The sequence below is a fragment of the Mastigoproctus giganteus genome, chromosome 7 (assembly GCF_048544385.1).
Source record: "Mastigoproctus giganteus isolate SK-2022 chromosome 7, ASM4854438v1, whole genome shotgun sequence".
NCBI lineage: Eukaryota > Metazoa > Arthropoda > Arachnida > Uropygi > Thelyphonidae > Mastigoproctus > Mastigoproctus giganteus.
The window spans coordinates 78,226,201-78,243,304 of record NC_143581.1 but is presented as its reverse complement, the minus strand read 5'-3'; the positions used below and the strand labels follow the sequence as shown (position 1 = coordinate 78,243,304).

Sequence of the window (17,104 nt, the reverse complement as noted above, 5' to 3'; positions counted from 1 at the left end):
AAAACAAAGCTTGGGGGATATTCCAATGATATCCTATCATGGCCAATCTCTTAGCCTTCAAATCATGGCCAATCTCTTAGCCTACATGGAAAAAGCATGTCACATTCACAGTCAGAGCCAAAAGGAATCATGATGCACTTTATATCCACTATTAACAGGAGAGATTGCTTCTACAAGGAATGAGGTACACTTAAATAGAAAGGGTACAAGAATATTTGCTGATGCTATCGAGGCAGTGTTAGGAGGGCTGGAAAACTGCTAGCTTGGGGGAATACACAGAATAAAAGATTAACAGTGGTTGAAAGCAGAGGCGAAAGTGATTTTTGCACTGCTTCTATTGGAATGAGCAGCAGCCTGGAAAACAAGGTGCAGAGGATTTCCAGGACTGCTGGGAGTCATAGTGGAACAAGTAAATACACGGGCTGTATTAGGGTAACTAAGAGTAGGAACAGGTGCATGTATACTTGCATGTACACCAATGCTAGAAGTATAGTTAATAAATTTGATGAGTTTGAAGTGCTGGTCAAGACATCAAAGGCAGATACTGTTGGGATCTCGGTTGTTGTTTGTTTGTTTGGGGATTTATTAGGTGCATCGGCATCTATGGCCATAGTGCACCATTGGGATATCAGAGAAGTGGTGTCACACAGGTACAAGTATAACAGAAAATGAATTTGGGGAGTACAATGCTGCCAACCATTGTGTACAGAAATGATAGACAGGACAGGAAGGAAGAAGGGATTATGCTGTTAGTTAAGAAACAAAATCTAAGGAAGTGAATCCAATTGACATTGGTGTACAATGCAATGTTGAGTCTGTTTGGTGTGACATAAGCACTGGGAAAGGGAAAATGAGAGGTGTGTATTATAGGCCTAATGAATCTGATGAACATAATGAGCAATTGTGTAGAGAAAGAGTGGGCCAGTAAATCAAAATGTCTTATAATGGAGGATTTTAAATTTCCAGATATTGACTGGAACTTGTGGGTTGGTCACTCGCACACTTGCGAGTGACCAACCCACACCAATAAATCCACAAAGACTTTTGTGGATTTATTGGATGACTGTTTTCTACAGCAATATGTTCGAAAGGCAGTCAGAGGGAGTAATACTCTTGATCTGATTATCAGCAGTGATTATTCATGCATTAAGAATTTGCATATAAAGTGATAGTGATCACACTGTATTGATGTGGGATTTATTTAAAGATGTAACTACCATCATGGGTAAAAGGAAGGACTTTTGCTTTCATAAAGATGACTACAGTGGTCTCAGGCAGTTTTTAAATTCAATACAGTGGGATCAACTGATGATGTTACCAACGGTGAATTCTAAATGGGAAGCCTTCAGGGAATTAATCTTAGAGGCAACTAGGCTTTTCATACCAACTAAGAAATACTCTTCAAGGTTCAGGCCTAAATGGAGGTCAGATGAATTAATGAGGCTCGTGGCAGAGAAGAAAAATGTATGGGATGCATATAAATTATGAGGTGACAAAGAAGCCTATAGCAGATATAAGTTGTCTGTAATCAAGTGACAAAGTAGGTTAGGCAGGTGAAGGCAGATTATGAGAAATCTTTGGCAAAGGATGCAAAGAAAAACAGCAAAGAGTTTCTGATTCAAATCTGATTCATCCCTTTCCTTCTAGAGCTTACTTATGTAAATTCTAGAAGGAAAGGGATAAATCAGATTGGTCCACTTAATATAGATGGTTTGACTATTGATGGTTATGCTCAGGTAGCTGATAAACTGAATGAGTATTTTGCATTTACATTCACACATGAGGTGTTATTCAAGGAGGGGGAATGTCAGAAGTTTATCAAACTCTAACAGGGAGCTAAGTAATTTTGTAATAACTGAGCAAAGTGTAGGAGATATTGATGAAGTTAAAAATGAAATAAGGTACCTGGGGTGGATGGGAGCTATCCAGTTATATTAAAGGAGGCAGCAAAGGAAGTAAGTAAACCCTTAGCCATAATTATGAGAGCTTCCTTGGACCCAGGGGAGGTCCCCATGGACTGAAGATGTGCAAATGTATCCTCAATTCACAAAGGGAGTTCAAAAGGTGACAGAAGTAACTAAGTACTTGTTAGTTTAACTTGTGATCCGTGGAAAATAATGGAGTCACTGTTAAAGTAGCATTGCAGGATCATCTAGACAAGACTGCAGTAATAGTTAAGACACAGCATGGGTTTGTTAAAGGGAGGTCTGGTCTGACCAATTTGATTGGATGCAAAAAATAATTTTGATATCATATACTTGGATTCCAGGAAAGCTTTTGACACTGTTGCACATGTAAGACTGTTGTACAAATTGGAGAGGTATGGCATTAAGGGTAAGTTGCTACAATGGATAAAGGGATAGTTGAGTAGAAGACGACACAGGGTGGTACTCAATGGACACTGCTCTTTGTGGACTAATGTTATTAGTGGATTCCCCAAGGGTTTGGTGTTGGGCCCATTGTTTTCAGTATTTATCAATGTTACTGATGAAGGTACATCAGGCTTAATGTTCAAATTTGCAGATGATGCAAAGGTTGACAGGGCTGTTAATGACAGTAAAGACAGTATGCTACTGTAACTGGATCTAGATAAGTTGGAGAAATGGGCTTGAAGTGGAAACTGAAGTTTAACATTGACAAATGCAAAGTACTGCATATGGGTAGCAGTAACCCAAGAGAAACGTACCAACTGTGTGGTACTACACTGAGAAAAGTGGAGAGTGTAAAAGATCTGGGGTTAATTGTGCAGTGAGATATGCAGATAGGCTGCGCAGGTCATGGAGTCTTGTCAATGATATATAGAAATTTTGCTAGCAGGTACAAGAAGGTGATTATCCTGTTGTACAAGGCAATGGTTAGGCCACACCTTGAGTACTGGGTAAGGGTCTGGAGCCTCTTTTTGGAAGGGATGTAGAGTTGCTAGAATGAATACAAAGTAGGGCAACAAGACTGATGTGGGAACAAAAGGGTGCTCTTACCAAGAAAGGCTTAAGTTCTGCAAATTGCAGTGGCTGGAGACTAGGCACCTGCAAGATGATCTTATTGAGATGTATAAGGCCTTGAATGGGTTGAACAAGCTCAATGTTGATGGGATTCTTCCTCTTGCTCAGATTAAGAACCTGAGGGATATAGATTCAAATTGAGGAAAGACAATTGTAGAATAGATGTGCAGAAATTTGCCTTTAGCCAGCGGGTTGTTGTTTGCTGCAATAGACTTCCATATCTGCTGTGTGGAAGTTGATAGTTTAAACAAATTTAAGGCTTAGCTGGACAGGCATTTGGAGTGAATGGATGGGTGAAATGTCAGTTTTTTTGGCTGATGCTGCATAATCTTTCTTTCTTGCATGTTATGCCTCGACTAATGCTAATAACCCAGTAGACTATCACTAAAGCTGCCTAGGACAAAATCCAGAAAATGAAAGGGAAAAATACATCACACTCTTTATCAATCCTGGAATATAATGGATGGATGTGTTTCTGCAGACCCAGATGCAATAGCCAATGCTCTTGGAGAGACCTTCTCTACCATCTCTTCAACACCTTACCCCACCCCCACAATTCCTAGTTCTGAAAGACAAAAAAAAAAGCAGCCAATTAACTAAAATCTAAGTGTTCTAATCCTTACAAAGGCCCCCATAATAGAGTTAAAAACCGTTCTAACACTTACCAAGGAAAGTGCTTTTGAGTCATTCATCCACTGGATGAGATTCAAACTGATCAAATGTCTGTCAGCAAAATCCACAGACCAACAGCTCTTCCTGTACAATACAATCTTTCTATAAGAGCAGTTTCTGGATTCCTGGCATCTTTTCCTGCCTTTCCAAATCAGGAAAAAGATTCAGAAGTCTCAAAAAACTACCGTCCTATTGCTCTGACTAGCTGTCTGTGCAAAATCCTGGGGAGGGTGGACAATGTCCCACCCACCTTATGTGGTATTTGGAGGCAAATGGGCCCCCTCTCCAGAGTACAATGCAGCTTCTGAAGGAACTGGTCCATTCTGGGCTACTTAATTAGGCTGGAAACTTCGATCTGAGATGCCTTTTTAAAATGAGAAAGGGAAAAGTGTATGATACAACTTGAGGATTTAGAATTTTAACAGACCTTTTATAGCATGGCCTTAAAGGTCATCATCTAACTTTTATTAGAAAATTTATTAGACAGCTGCTCATTATTCCTTCCAATTTTGTGCAGAATCTACCTTCTCCTGGCCCTTTTGCCAAGATGAGGGAGTACCCCAAGGTTCAGTTTTAAGTGTTACACTTTTTTGTCATCAAAGTGAATTCCATCATAAAACAACTTCCTCCAACTGTAAACAATGCTCTCTATGTTGAAGATTTTAGCATATTTTCTCAATTCTGCAACATGAGGATAATTGACAAACAATGCCACTGATCACCTGAATTCATGGGCAGTGAATAATAGCTTTAGCTTCTCCCCACAAAAGGCTGTTTGTGTACATTTTTGCCATAAGTGCAACCTTAACCCTGAACATGAACTAAGCCTTGGACAAAATACTATTCTAACAGTACCCGAGACTAGATTTTTGGGGCTTGTATTTGATAGAAAGTTGACTTTCTACAACATATCTGTCAACTACGTGTGAAGTACATGAGAGGCTTGAATATCTTATGCAATCTATTCTAATTCTTGGGGTGCCAACCAATGCATTTTATTGTGCCTCTATTGTGCATTCGTGCAATATAATTTTAATTATGGGTCCCAGGTCTAGCATCTGTTAGACCCAGCATACTCTGAGGGTTATATCCCATCCACCATCATGTGATTCATATTGCTACTGGAGCATTTCAAAAATCCCCTGTCCAGAGCCTCTATTCCAAAGCAAATGAGCCATTATTATTGCTTTGTAGGGAAACAGTTGTCTCAGTAGTGTACTTTCAGACTGAAATCCCTGCCAGACCCCTACGTGGACACCTGATTTTGAGCTACAATGGGGAAAATCTCTATAACACCTATCAGACTGCCAACGGTCCCTTTGATATTTGTGTCCGACAGCTGCTCAGTGGGCTTAACATCATGGTACACAATGTTACCCAGTCACCAAGACAATTACTTCCACCCTGGCATAACATCATCATGCAACTTCTGCAATAACAAGTGTGGAGCATATACTCAGCAGAGTTCTATGCTACTGAATTAGCCTTGGGCTACATTAAAACACACATTTAACAAAGGTGTATGGTGTATACAGAATACTACATGCTTTATCAGGGATGAGATGGAATCCTCATCCATTCCTGACCCAGGTCTAGTAGATGTTACATTCTCTTTCCAAATGTTCATTCGATATCAGTTTCTGCTAGATCCCAAGCCAAATTGAAGCCCAGATTCTTCAAGCAGAATCTGGGCTTCCCAATTGAAATGTCACTTGGGGTTGGGGAGGATTTTGGTGCAGCAGGTAATACTGATTCAAATGTTATTAGTTTTATCTGTAATGTGATGTTTTGAGCAGATAACAGCAAGTGTCAAGCCAATTCAATATTTGAGACGTGGTGATGGGGGAGGAGGTGACGTATCTGTTTCAGATGATACTTGATACTAATACCAATGATTACTGGAGGCTAATTGCTGCTATGGATAAAGGGATGGTTGAGTGGGAGAAGACAGAGTGGTAATCAATAGACACTGCTCTTCGTGGACTAATGTTATTAGTGGAGTCTCTCAGGGTTCAGTGTTGGGTCCATTGTTGTTTTCTGTATTTATAAATGATATTGATGATGGTATATCAGGCTTAATGATCAAGTTTACAGATGATACGAAGGTTGGAAGGGTTGTTAATAACACTAATGACAGTACACTGCTGCAACAGGATCTAGAAAAGTTGAGCAGATAGGCTGAGAGGTGGCAAATGAAGTTTAACATTGACAAATGTAAAGTACTACATATGGGAAGCAATAATCCCAGAGTAACGTATCAACTCTGTGGTACCACACTGACAGTGGTAGGGAATGAAAAGGACCTTGGGGTAATTGTGCAGGCAGATATGAAGTTTACTGAGCAGTGCAGGCGGTCTGCAAGAGTAACTCATGGTGTCTTGTCAATGATATACAGGAATTTTTCCAGCAGGGATAAGGAGTTGATTATCCCCTTGTATAGGGCAATGTGTGTGTGTGTGTGTTATTTGGTTTTTAGGAGCATTAGCAACTAAGGCCATATTGCTCCGGGATATGCGGTTTCCATTCCCTGACCTTCCCGCATCCTCCGTATTTGGTGGTATAAGGCAATGGTCAGACCACACCTTGAGTACTGCATACAGATCTGGAGGCCTCATTTTAAGAAGGATGTAGAGCTGTTGGAATGAGTACAGAGAAAGACAACAAGATTAGTGAATGGAACAAAGGGTTGCTCTTACGAAGAAAGGCTTAAGTTTTGCAAATTACAGTGTCTGGGGACTAGAGATGATCTGATTGAGGTGTATAAAGCCCTGAATGGTTTGAGCATGCTCAATGCTGATGGAATTCTTCCTCTTGCTCAGAATAATTGCCTGAGAGGGTAAATTCAAATTGAGGAAAGACGGTTGTGGGATAGATGTGCAGAAGTTTGCCTTTAGCCAGCTGGTGGTTGATTGCTGGAACAAACTTCCATCTGTCGTAGAAGTTGATAGCTTAAATAGATTCAAAGCAGAACTTGACAAAATTGGGAGTGAGTGGATGGGTGAAATAAAGGGTTTTTTTTGGCTGATGCTATATAAGCTTGCTTTCTTGCATCATGTGCCTTTGCTAATGCTAATGCTAAGTAAAATCTTATGGAAGCTTCAGCACACCTACATTTTGACATATTTTACAGCAGATGTTTTCTCAATTTTGGCTATGGTTTTTAATTATTTTTTTTTGTACCTCTTACTTTTTATTATTATAATTTTTTTTATTTATTTTTTCCCTCAGTATTCCAGTACACTCATAACCCCATTTAATGCCACACATCACACAGGGCTATTGTTTCAGAAATATTTTTGCTAAAAACAAACATGTATTACAGTATATGACAGTCCAGTACAGAACACTGTTAATATATATATTTTTTCCATGGCTGGTCAGCCAATAGAGTGTGAGTGTCACTGTATACACTCAGCCCAATGAGAGCTAATAGAGCAGTCTCTGTGTGGCCTCTCTTTCAGCTATTTAATTTGTGTTCTGGCAAACAGTGCTAGAGTTCGGCAAATATTGCTAGAAGCAAACAGGGCTTACCACAAAAAAGTAAAGGCAGCATATCACAGTTGATGCTAAAAATGCAAGTGTTACAGTGACATGAGTCAGGTGAGTACTATGTGGACATTGGTCATGCTTTAGACCCAGTAATGCCAACTATTGGAGTAATGCCGAGAAGATGTAAACTTCTGCCAAGTCCACCAATCTTCTGACTGCAACAAAACTGAAACATTTTAAGAGCAATTTGTTGGAAAAGATGGAATGGCTATTAATCATATAGATGGAAGTGCAGAATCAGCACCATATGCTTGTGAGCCAGCTTCTCATCATAGAGGAGACAAAGAGCATCTTTAATCACCTTCAAGAACAAGGTAAAAGACCAACAACAAAAAGTCAGGAGACAGTCATGGTTGGCTCGACTGACACAGGAATTTCACAGCATAAAAATGAGAGGAGAGACAGCAAGTGATGACCACAGCAGTGTTTGAATTGCCCGACATGATTAAGGCATGCACTGAGCATGGTGCAGTTACAGCTTTTACTGGAAGTGCACCATTATGCACTTTTATCTACCTGAAAAGAGAAGAATGCAGGGTTTAAAGCTGCCAAGCATTTAAAGCCACTTCACACACTTGCTGGGTGGAAATGCTTCAGGAGATTTTAAGTTGAGTTGCATATTTATCTACTGCTCAATGACAACCCAAGTAATGAAAGGGTATTCTAAGTAGGACCTGCCTGTTATTGGGAAGTCAAACAGAAAAGCCTGGCTGACAAGATACCACTTTCAACAGTGGCTCAATTATGATTTCTGTCCAGCAGTGTAGTATTAGTGCAAGGACAATAACCCTGAAAATGGAGTCCAGAGAGTTGTTGGTACTCAACAATGTCCCTGACCACCGTGGGAATTTTGACAGTTTACAATCTTTACTTCCTGTACAAGTGGTGTTCCTTTCACAAAACATAACTTCACTCATTCAGCCAATGGATCAGAATGTCATTTCATATTCAAGCTCTACAAGTTGCAATGCATCTTTAAGGAACTGGTCAACAGACAGATGGAAGATAAGCAGTCAATCAAGGATTGATGGAAGTCTTTCAACGTTATGAACAGCATCAGAAACACTGTTTGAACCAACTATATGAACAGCAGCTGACTAGATGCATATCACAGCTTCAGGAGATTTGAAAGGTCGCGGGTTCGATTCCCGCCTCGGGCTTGGATCAAAGTACTGCAAAAACCTTGGGAGGTGCAATATGGCCACAGAAGCCGATGCGCCAACAACTACCAAATCAAAAAAAAAAAAGGAGATCTGAAGAAAAAAGCAGCAATTACCAATGACATTGTTGGGCTTGCTGACCAAATAGAAGCAGATGAAATTGACATTGATAACATGCAATGGCTACTCCAGTGTCAAGTGACAAGCCTCATCAACAAAGAACTGGTACAACAGTGTTCTATGTTTTACTGAGTACAACAAGGACTCCACAAATGATGATGTATCTGAAAGAAATCTCACAATTTTAACAGAGGGTTTCAATAAGATCGTGGATACCCTGGACCTCTTCAATAAAAATGATGCAGATTTTGACTGCAGCACAACAGTCTCTTCACTGATGTGCTGCAGTCAAAATCTGCATCCCCTGCTACAAAGAAATACTCCAAGAAAAGAAGTTTTGAGCTCGCCAATCAATCTTGAAACTTCAAGGAGTAGGATACAGCCCATCTCCTGACCAATAACTCCAATATTCTCTATGAATGCTGACAAATTTACCCATGCAGTGTTGTGGCATGCGCTGGTTAGGAGATGGGCTATATCCTACTCCTTAATTTTTCTTTTATTTAATTTTTCTTTCATTATTATTCACTTGAAAATACAAATTATGTTCATTAAATCACATTTATTTTTGTGATATTGTTTAAGTAACACAATAAATCCCTAATATGTTGGTCGTAAGTAATAAATTATGTTGGGAATGAATCTTCATTGGAACTATGCTATAATGATCCTGTAGAAAAGGAGTGGCCAACTTAATTTGTGATGCGATCTATTTTTTCCTTCAAAATGTGCAACGATCTACCATTTCAAGAATTTCATTGCACAAGGTTAATAAAGTTAATCGACACATATTGAAATATGTTGTTTATAAATTTTAAAATTAAATACAACTAAGAATTTTTATTTTAAATTCATATGTATTTAAATTTTTAATTTATGTGAAGTTTGTTACTTCGTGTCATCTTCCAAGCTTTCAAAATCGGGGATGTACTGTGATAAGGCCAACCGTAAAGAATCTTCTGTATGCAAGTCCATAAGAGTAGAGCGATTCTTCGTCGTCTTTGTTTCAAATACGAAAAGGCCAATTCACATAAATATGTGGAACCAAAACAGGAATTTAAAAGTTCACTGTATTTTTTTATATTTGGGTACTTTTCTCGGCAAACATATTTCCAAAAGTCCTTTTTTGATGATCTGGCTTTTAGGAAGATATCGTTTTGCAACGTAATAATTTCATTTTCAAGTAATATTTTCTGCAATTTGTTTCGTATCTAAGTTGATGTTAAATATATTGAACAATGTCTTCAATTGTTTTAAAATCACTGAATCTGGTTTCAAAATCATCCACAACTTTCTCAATTTCAGGAACATATTTCTCACTATTAAATTCAAAAACGGATTTTTGCAAACGATCTTGGATATTTGCAAAACGATCGAATTTTTTTTCTTTAAGATCCTTAGTCGTTGCCAAAAATTGATATCTATATGCAGAAAAACTACTAATCACGTCACCCACATTTTTATTTTTACCTTGTAATTCCAAATTCAGATCACTTAATTTACTGGTAAAATCTGCCAAAAACGCCAGATCACACAACCACTCCGTATCTTGTAGCTGCTGATAATCATCTCCCCTTTGATCAACAAATTTTTTAATTTCATTCAGCAAATTTCGAAATCTCGGTAGAAACTTACTCCAACTAATCCATCTCACATCTGTGTGTAATATCAGATCTGGTTCATTTTCATCGAGTTTCATTTTGAAAAGTCTCATTTGAAGAGATTGTCCTCTGACAGAATTCAAGATTTTGAAAGATATGTCCAGATCACTTTTAGTATTTAATCTTTTGCTGGCTAACACTTGTTGGTGGATGATACAGTGGTAATTTAAAAAATCTGGGAATTCATCATCCTTTTGGCACAATGCGATGAATCCGTTAAGATGACCCATCATTGCTTTAGCTCCATCTGTTGTTAGTGATAAGAGCTTAAATGGTGGTAATTTTATTTTTTCTGAGGTCACTATTAGGTGGAAAATCGAATTGGTATTTACCACAGAATGCATTGAAGTGCCTTTCTAAATTTCCTTTTTTTTTAGTATAACCACGGAAGCATTGCAGATCAAACTACAACATTTTTCTTTTATCATTACAAAAAAGTATTCTAGTTCCCACTCTTGATGAAAATGATACGTTTTACACTTTTTTGTAGTATTCATTTAAAATCAAATAAAATTAATGTATAAGTACTGTCCAGTTATTAATATTAAGTAATCTAAATAAGAATTCGACACATACACTATGCTCTCCACAACATAACTGCATGAATTTTCGCTAGACAAGCCTAGCGGCTGTGCAGTGGCATGAGTAGTCACGTGATTCAATGGATTTGTAATAAGTATGCAGTGGGGTGCATAATAATAATATTTAGATTTTGACTAATCCATTTTTTATATATATTTAAACTTCGTCATGATCAACCGAAATTAAAGCCACGATCGACCTTTTGGCCACCCCTGCTGTAGAGCATGATTCAAGAATGCTAACAGGCCATGAATGAATCCACAAGTTATGGCTGCAAAAGCAGCCATAACTTGTGGATTCATTCATGGTGTAACAAATATTGAAAATTAGGCATTATGATCAGCATAGTTATGCTCTTGGACGTAATAAGTTGCCTCAGCAGCATGCTTGAGAGTGTTAAAATTTAGATTACTTCATTATTATTATTGGTTTTCAATAAAAGGACCATATGCAATAGATTGTTTGTTTGTTATTTGGTTTTTAGGAGCATTAGCAACTAAGGCCATATTGCTCCGGGATATGCGGTGGTCATTCCCTAACCTTTCCGCATCCTCAGTATTTGGTGGTGATGGGCTCAAACCCCGGTCTAATCAAGAAGCATGTGCTACGCACTGCTGCTCCTTCCCACCTGGCTACGGAGGCGCCTGCAATAGATTAAGTATACAGTAATACCCCGAAGTTACGCGATAGGTGGGTCCGACGAAAATCGCGTAAGTCGAATTCGCGTAAGTCGGGGTACAACTTTGCATATAAATACATATAAATTTTGCTTAATTGGGACCAAGGACTAACAAAAACACTAGTTTAGAAGAAAAATATTAATAAAATTGCAGTTCTTTATACATATTAATACAAAATATGTATTAAAAAAACAAATGACTTACGTTAAAAAGTTATTTCGATGTCGATGGCTTCATAAAATCTAACAAATTCGTCTGACGACACAGCGCCTTCTTTTTTTCACGCAGAATTTCTTCGTAGCAAGCTAATAATTTTTTTATTCCTTGCTTTGTAGCTATAACGCGTTCTTCGTTGGAGTCTATGTTTTCTAAAATTTTTAAGCCCTTTACAATTGAGCCCTTTTCAATTTTCAACCTGTCAAGTTTGCAATTGTCATGTACTTTTCGCCGTTGCTTCATTTAGGCCTGTAGCACGTGCAATATCACATGGTCTTTCATTTCGCTCAAAGCGTTTCACAATTTCATATTTTTTTTCTCTATCGACAGAGGCGGACTGGCCATTAGCCTTACCGGGGAAACCCCGGTGGGCCAGTGTGATTTTGGCCATAAACCATAGTATGAGGCCACTATAAATTTTCCCGGGTAAGAATTTTTGACCCAGTCCGCTCTGTTTATCGATAATTGCTTTTCTTTTTCTCTCTGAATCTGCAGTGTCTTCACCAGGACGCTTCCTTTTCACATCTTTTAATTAAGTATTTTACTCATTTTTAAGGAATAAAGCACAATTACAAAACGAGGAGGCACGCTTGATACGCATAAACAAAGCTGCGCGCATGTAGCAACTGAATAAACAACACCATAAAGGCAGAGATACACTATTAACACCTCACATTTCTAGGGGTTACTACCATAAAACAATAAAAATCCAGTTGCGTTTCTGCTAGTGAAATCTGTTATAAACTGGTAGTAAACTCGATCTAATTGCATTTGCGATTATACCGATAGCTGGAATTGTGTTGGTTTTTACGTTATTATGGTGAAATGTGTTTCCCCTTCACTGATATAAAAAACATAAAAGCAGCAAAGTTGAATTTTGTTCATCTTTCGCTCTCATTCTCCGCCGTCGCACCGTATATCGATAACATATGAAAAACGACCTTGAAGATAGTGGGCGGCAGCGTTGCCAAACGAAAACATCAAGAACCGCGTAACTCCGAGTTCGCGTAAGTCGGGGTATTACTGTATATCTAGCTTTCATTGATGAAGGAAGGTTTAGCATACTGAAAGTGAGTATGATGTTCTTATTGAGAATAAGCTTGCTATCTTTTTTGACTGAATCACTTTCTGATCATACAGCTTCTAGACCAGAATGTTTTACAGAAATAGTGATTTCCAAGGAAAATCAAGTAATGGAATTTCTTTTCACTTTTCTGGTTTTTACATTATTTTAATTTTTTCTAATTTATCAAAATATTTATGGAGAAAAATAGGAACTTTTAACATTTCATGAGAAAATAGTACATTTCTTAACTCCTTGCCCTCCAATCAATATGTGTGCTCAGTGTGAACAGCTGAAACAGTCTTCTTCAATTCTGTTTGAGAGATAGCACCTGTTGTTGTTGACAGTACAGATGTGTGACCCTGCAGTCTCCAGTAATACTGTTAGTCAATTTCAAATAGATGTTATCAAATGTGTTGCTCATTGTGTATTGGACTTTTGTATGATATGCATAATTAAAGTTATTATTTTTTTTTTTTCATAATTAAGTATATATAGTTTGCTTTTATGTTTATCATGGATCATTGGTTAAAAACTGAAAATGTCATAAACCATGTGATGATATCAATTCTTTACAAGGTAGTAATTAATTCTCTACAATGTAGTAAATTATAATTAAACATGCGAAATGCAATCACCAATCTTAACTCACGCCTTCAAAAGCAAAGAAATAATGAGATTATTTCAAATTTGGTTCATTTACTGCATCCTCAATCAGAGTGTATGTGTTGTCTGTGGAAAAGTACTTGCAAACACCAGTATAAATCCTTCTCTTCTGCCTCATTAACAACCTTACATAAAAAGAAAATGACAGATATTTCAACTTATATCGAGTTGAAAACTGTTCAAAAGTAAGTCTAATGAGTTACTGGTTGAGTTTGAAGCAAGAATATCCATTCCTTGGTTTAAAAAAAATATAAAAAAAAAGAGGTTAAATTTCTTATCCATTTTTTGACTACATACCTGTATGAGAAAGGATTTTCAACTTGTGCCGTGGTAAAGTCAAAATACCTCAATAAGCTTGATGTAGAGCCAGATTTAAGCTAGATCTCTCTTCTGCTGAGCCAAACTTTAAAGCACTGTGTTCTTCAAAATAAATTCAGAAGTTCATTAGTTTTAGTTAAATGAGTTTATTTTCAATTTTATTATTTTTCAAAGATTATATTTTAATATTACTAAATACATAACTAAAAAAAATGGCAATATCAGAATTCAGATTTTATCATAAACTTTTTTATGTGTTATAGAAGCTTTGCTTTTAATAAACTTAATATGTTCAAAATGTTTATTAACTATTAATGAACTTTCATTATTCAAGCAGTTTACAAAGGGAAAAACAATGGGAACCACTGTTCTGGCTAGTAATTTTTCTCCTCTGAGATGTTCATTAGATCCTCTTCTGGAATGAATTTTGAAGGCATTAAGGGTGATACAATGGAACACATAGGAAATTAAACCAAATAGCCAACCCCTAAGAACAACAACAGTGTAAGAAGATTCTAAGAATCATGCCTATGAGGTGCCTTTGTGCAAAGTCTTATTGGCACCCCTTTCCCAAAAAGAATAAATAATTGCAGACAGTTAAAAAAAAAAAGAAAAAAAAAGTCTTTTATCGGTGTTTATCATTCTGTTCATTATAATTTTTGGCTGAAAACAAATTTTACGTGATAATGTAAGGCTGGTAGTTTTTTAGTAATGTTTTTAATAAAGTATAAAACAAGAAGAATCACTTGTTTTTAATCTTGAATTATCTTAATTTTAAAAATCTGTTAACAATTAAGCTCCGGATTTGTCCCTCCCCTTAAATAGGCACTTTTGCGCAAATGAAACCTACACACACACACATCTGATGCAGCAGCCCTGCTCAGAATGTTTATGACTGGCAGTTTCAATTAAAAAACTGTCAGATTTAAGTCTCTGAACGTTTGAATGTAGAAGTATGATAGATTGTCTCTTAGTGATTAGATAAGGAATAAAATAAAAAAAAAGATGAATAATCCAAAGAATGAATACAAAATAAGAAAAACTGAAAAATCCATTTAGAGTGCATCTGTCTATAATCTTTTTGAGTGTGAAATGGCAGAATGACATTGATGTAATAAATGCATGGCAAATGGATTTACTATTTTAAGTGGTAGGAAGTTTCAATGTTCCTGGTGCTCCTTAGTTGGAAGGGGGATTGATTTTTCAACCCTACCATGGTGAGGCAGGAGTAGCACCACTGGATGACCAACCAATAGATTAACATTAGTTAGGGTGATAATATAAATAAGAAAACAGACCAGATGGATTTTATGCATAAGGAAAGACACTCTCATGTACAAGGAAGATAATGTAAAAAATAAATTAACTTTCTGTTTATTCCAGGACAGCGGTATATGTTTATAAGATAGAGAGTATAATAATATTAATATATTTTGTGGTGTCACATGGATTTAAAAATTCTTGTACCCCAAAAAGTAGTTTAGTACTTATATACTGTACAGAACCATTTTTGGAGAACAAGAAGCATTTGCCAAATATTGTTGGATGTAGAAGACCGACTAACTAGCAAATACAAAATAAGAAAAGTTGAACAATTTATAAAAATGACGATAATATTAGTACAAACAAATTTACATTAAATAATTATAATGTATATTAGTATTATTAGTGGCAAATTAAAAAGAAAGCCTTTATAGTACAGGTCGACCATCACTAATCCGGCAGCGTTGGGACTGGGGGGTGCCGGATTAGTGAGTTTGCCGGATCACCAGTGGTTATTTTAGCACGTACATTTTACGCAACAGCTAACCGCTTCCTTCTACCTTTAACACGTTGACTGCCAAGCCAGTTTAAGAAAAAGATTCCCCAGGGGCCAAAAAATATTTAGAAAATAATTTGATTAGTAATTCTAAAATAAATATTGTAATGTCAGTGTTGTTGTTTTTTCGCTTAAAATATATAAAAAAAAAGTCTTTTTTTTATGTTGCATATATGTGGCCAATGTGGCCACATATGTTGGTTACTTTATTTCTTGAGAAGCTATGTCGGCCACATACTTGTGACACTATTACGACATACATATGAAGGTCATTTGTTATTATCATTAGCCATAGGGTACAAGGAAGCCTGAGGCTTATGCTTCACAAGCCAAAAAAAAAAAAAAAAAAATATTTTTTTCCGAATTACCCCAAAAGAGAGAGAGAAGTAGAAGGGAATCACCAAGAAAAAGAAGAATGATGATATCCAGTTCAGGACCCTGGGTGTGCCAAGCCCATACTCACCAGATGGGAGCCCCTGGGGTTGATTGTGATTAGTTTATTGCACGCACGGCAAGCGCTGCAATAAAACTAATTACAATAAAATAAATTCTCAAACACTGCAATAAGTTTGTCAGTATTATTAGAGATTTTGTGAAAACAAGTTCGTTAGTGTGCTGTATTATCCATCATATTGTGTTGTGTTTTTCCGCAAGTTTGCATAAGTGTGTCGTAAAAAAATCTAAAAAGGAATGGCTAAAATAAAATTACTAAGATAAGAGGAACTGAAAGAATAATTATATTCTTCTTTGCTGGAATTTACAATTAAGCAGAGTTAAACTTATCACAGACACACTGCTGTCGAGTTTTTTCAGAAGTTCAACTTTATCTGTTATGGACAATGTACGGTGTTTACGCTTTACAAGTTCGCACAAACAGCTGATGCTGCAACCAATGGCACCAAAACGGTAGCGGCAGGTCAGTGCACCGATCCGGGAAATTTGAAATTATGTTCGCGGAAATAACATGCAAATTAGCGCACATAATTACAGGATTACCGGTGGCTGGATTAGTGATGGTCGACCTGTATCAGTAAAAAAAAAAAAACCCAACCCATCTAATAATCTGTCTAGTTTCCTTAAATTTATTAAAATTTAAACCCACTCCCACAATACCAGATGAAAGTTTGTTCCAACAACCTGCTGGCTGAAAGGCAATTTCTGCACTTCTACGCTGAAAATATCTTTCCTCAATTTAAATTTATGCTTCCTTATTTGTGATGTCTGAATGACGCCATCTGCATTTAGCTTACTCAATCCATTAAAAGCTTTAAACACTCCAAGCAAGAGTGTTTAAGGTGAGGCAGGATTAGCACCACTGCATGCATTAATGGATTAGCACCAACCAATGCATTAATGTTAATCAGGATACTAATATTAATTAATAAGCAGAAAAATTGGATTCAATGAATAAGGATGGATAATTGTATATCTTTCCTTCTTCACAGGATTGAAAGTACTGGAAACTAGTACCTTACAGGTGTGGCCTGACCATTGCCTTATACAGAGGGACAATCACCTCCTTTTCCCTGCTAGCAAAATTCCTATATATCATTTTGGCATACTTTCCAGAATCTGAAATTTGGAGAACTGAGGACT

At 37.0% G+C, this 17,104-nt stretch overlaps 1 protein-coding gene across 5 annotated transcripts in view; it reads right to left on the bottom strand.

Moving 5' to 3' along the window:
• Positions 1 to 17,104, bottom strand: part of LOC150083012 (casein kinase I-like) — a 415,276-nt gene that overhangs the window by 82,911 nt on the left and 315,261 nt on the right. For 3 of the 5 annotated variants that reach the window (XM_090376977.1, XM_090376978.1, XM_090376981.1), the window contains one exon: positions 13,674 to 13,791. In XM_090376977.1, coding sequence (XP_090233103.1) covers positions 13,777 to 13,791 — 15 coding nt within the window. In that variant the 3' untranslated portion in view covers positions 13,674 to 13,776. Of the gene's footprint in view, positions 1 to 13,668; positions 13,792 to 17,104 lie in introns of those variants that run through there. The other 2 variants (XM_090376979.1, XM_090376980.1) reach the window with 1 other exon arrangement.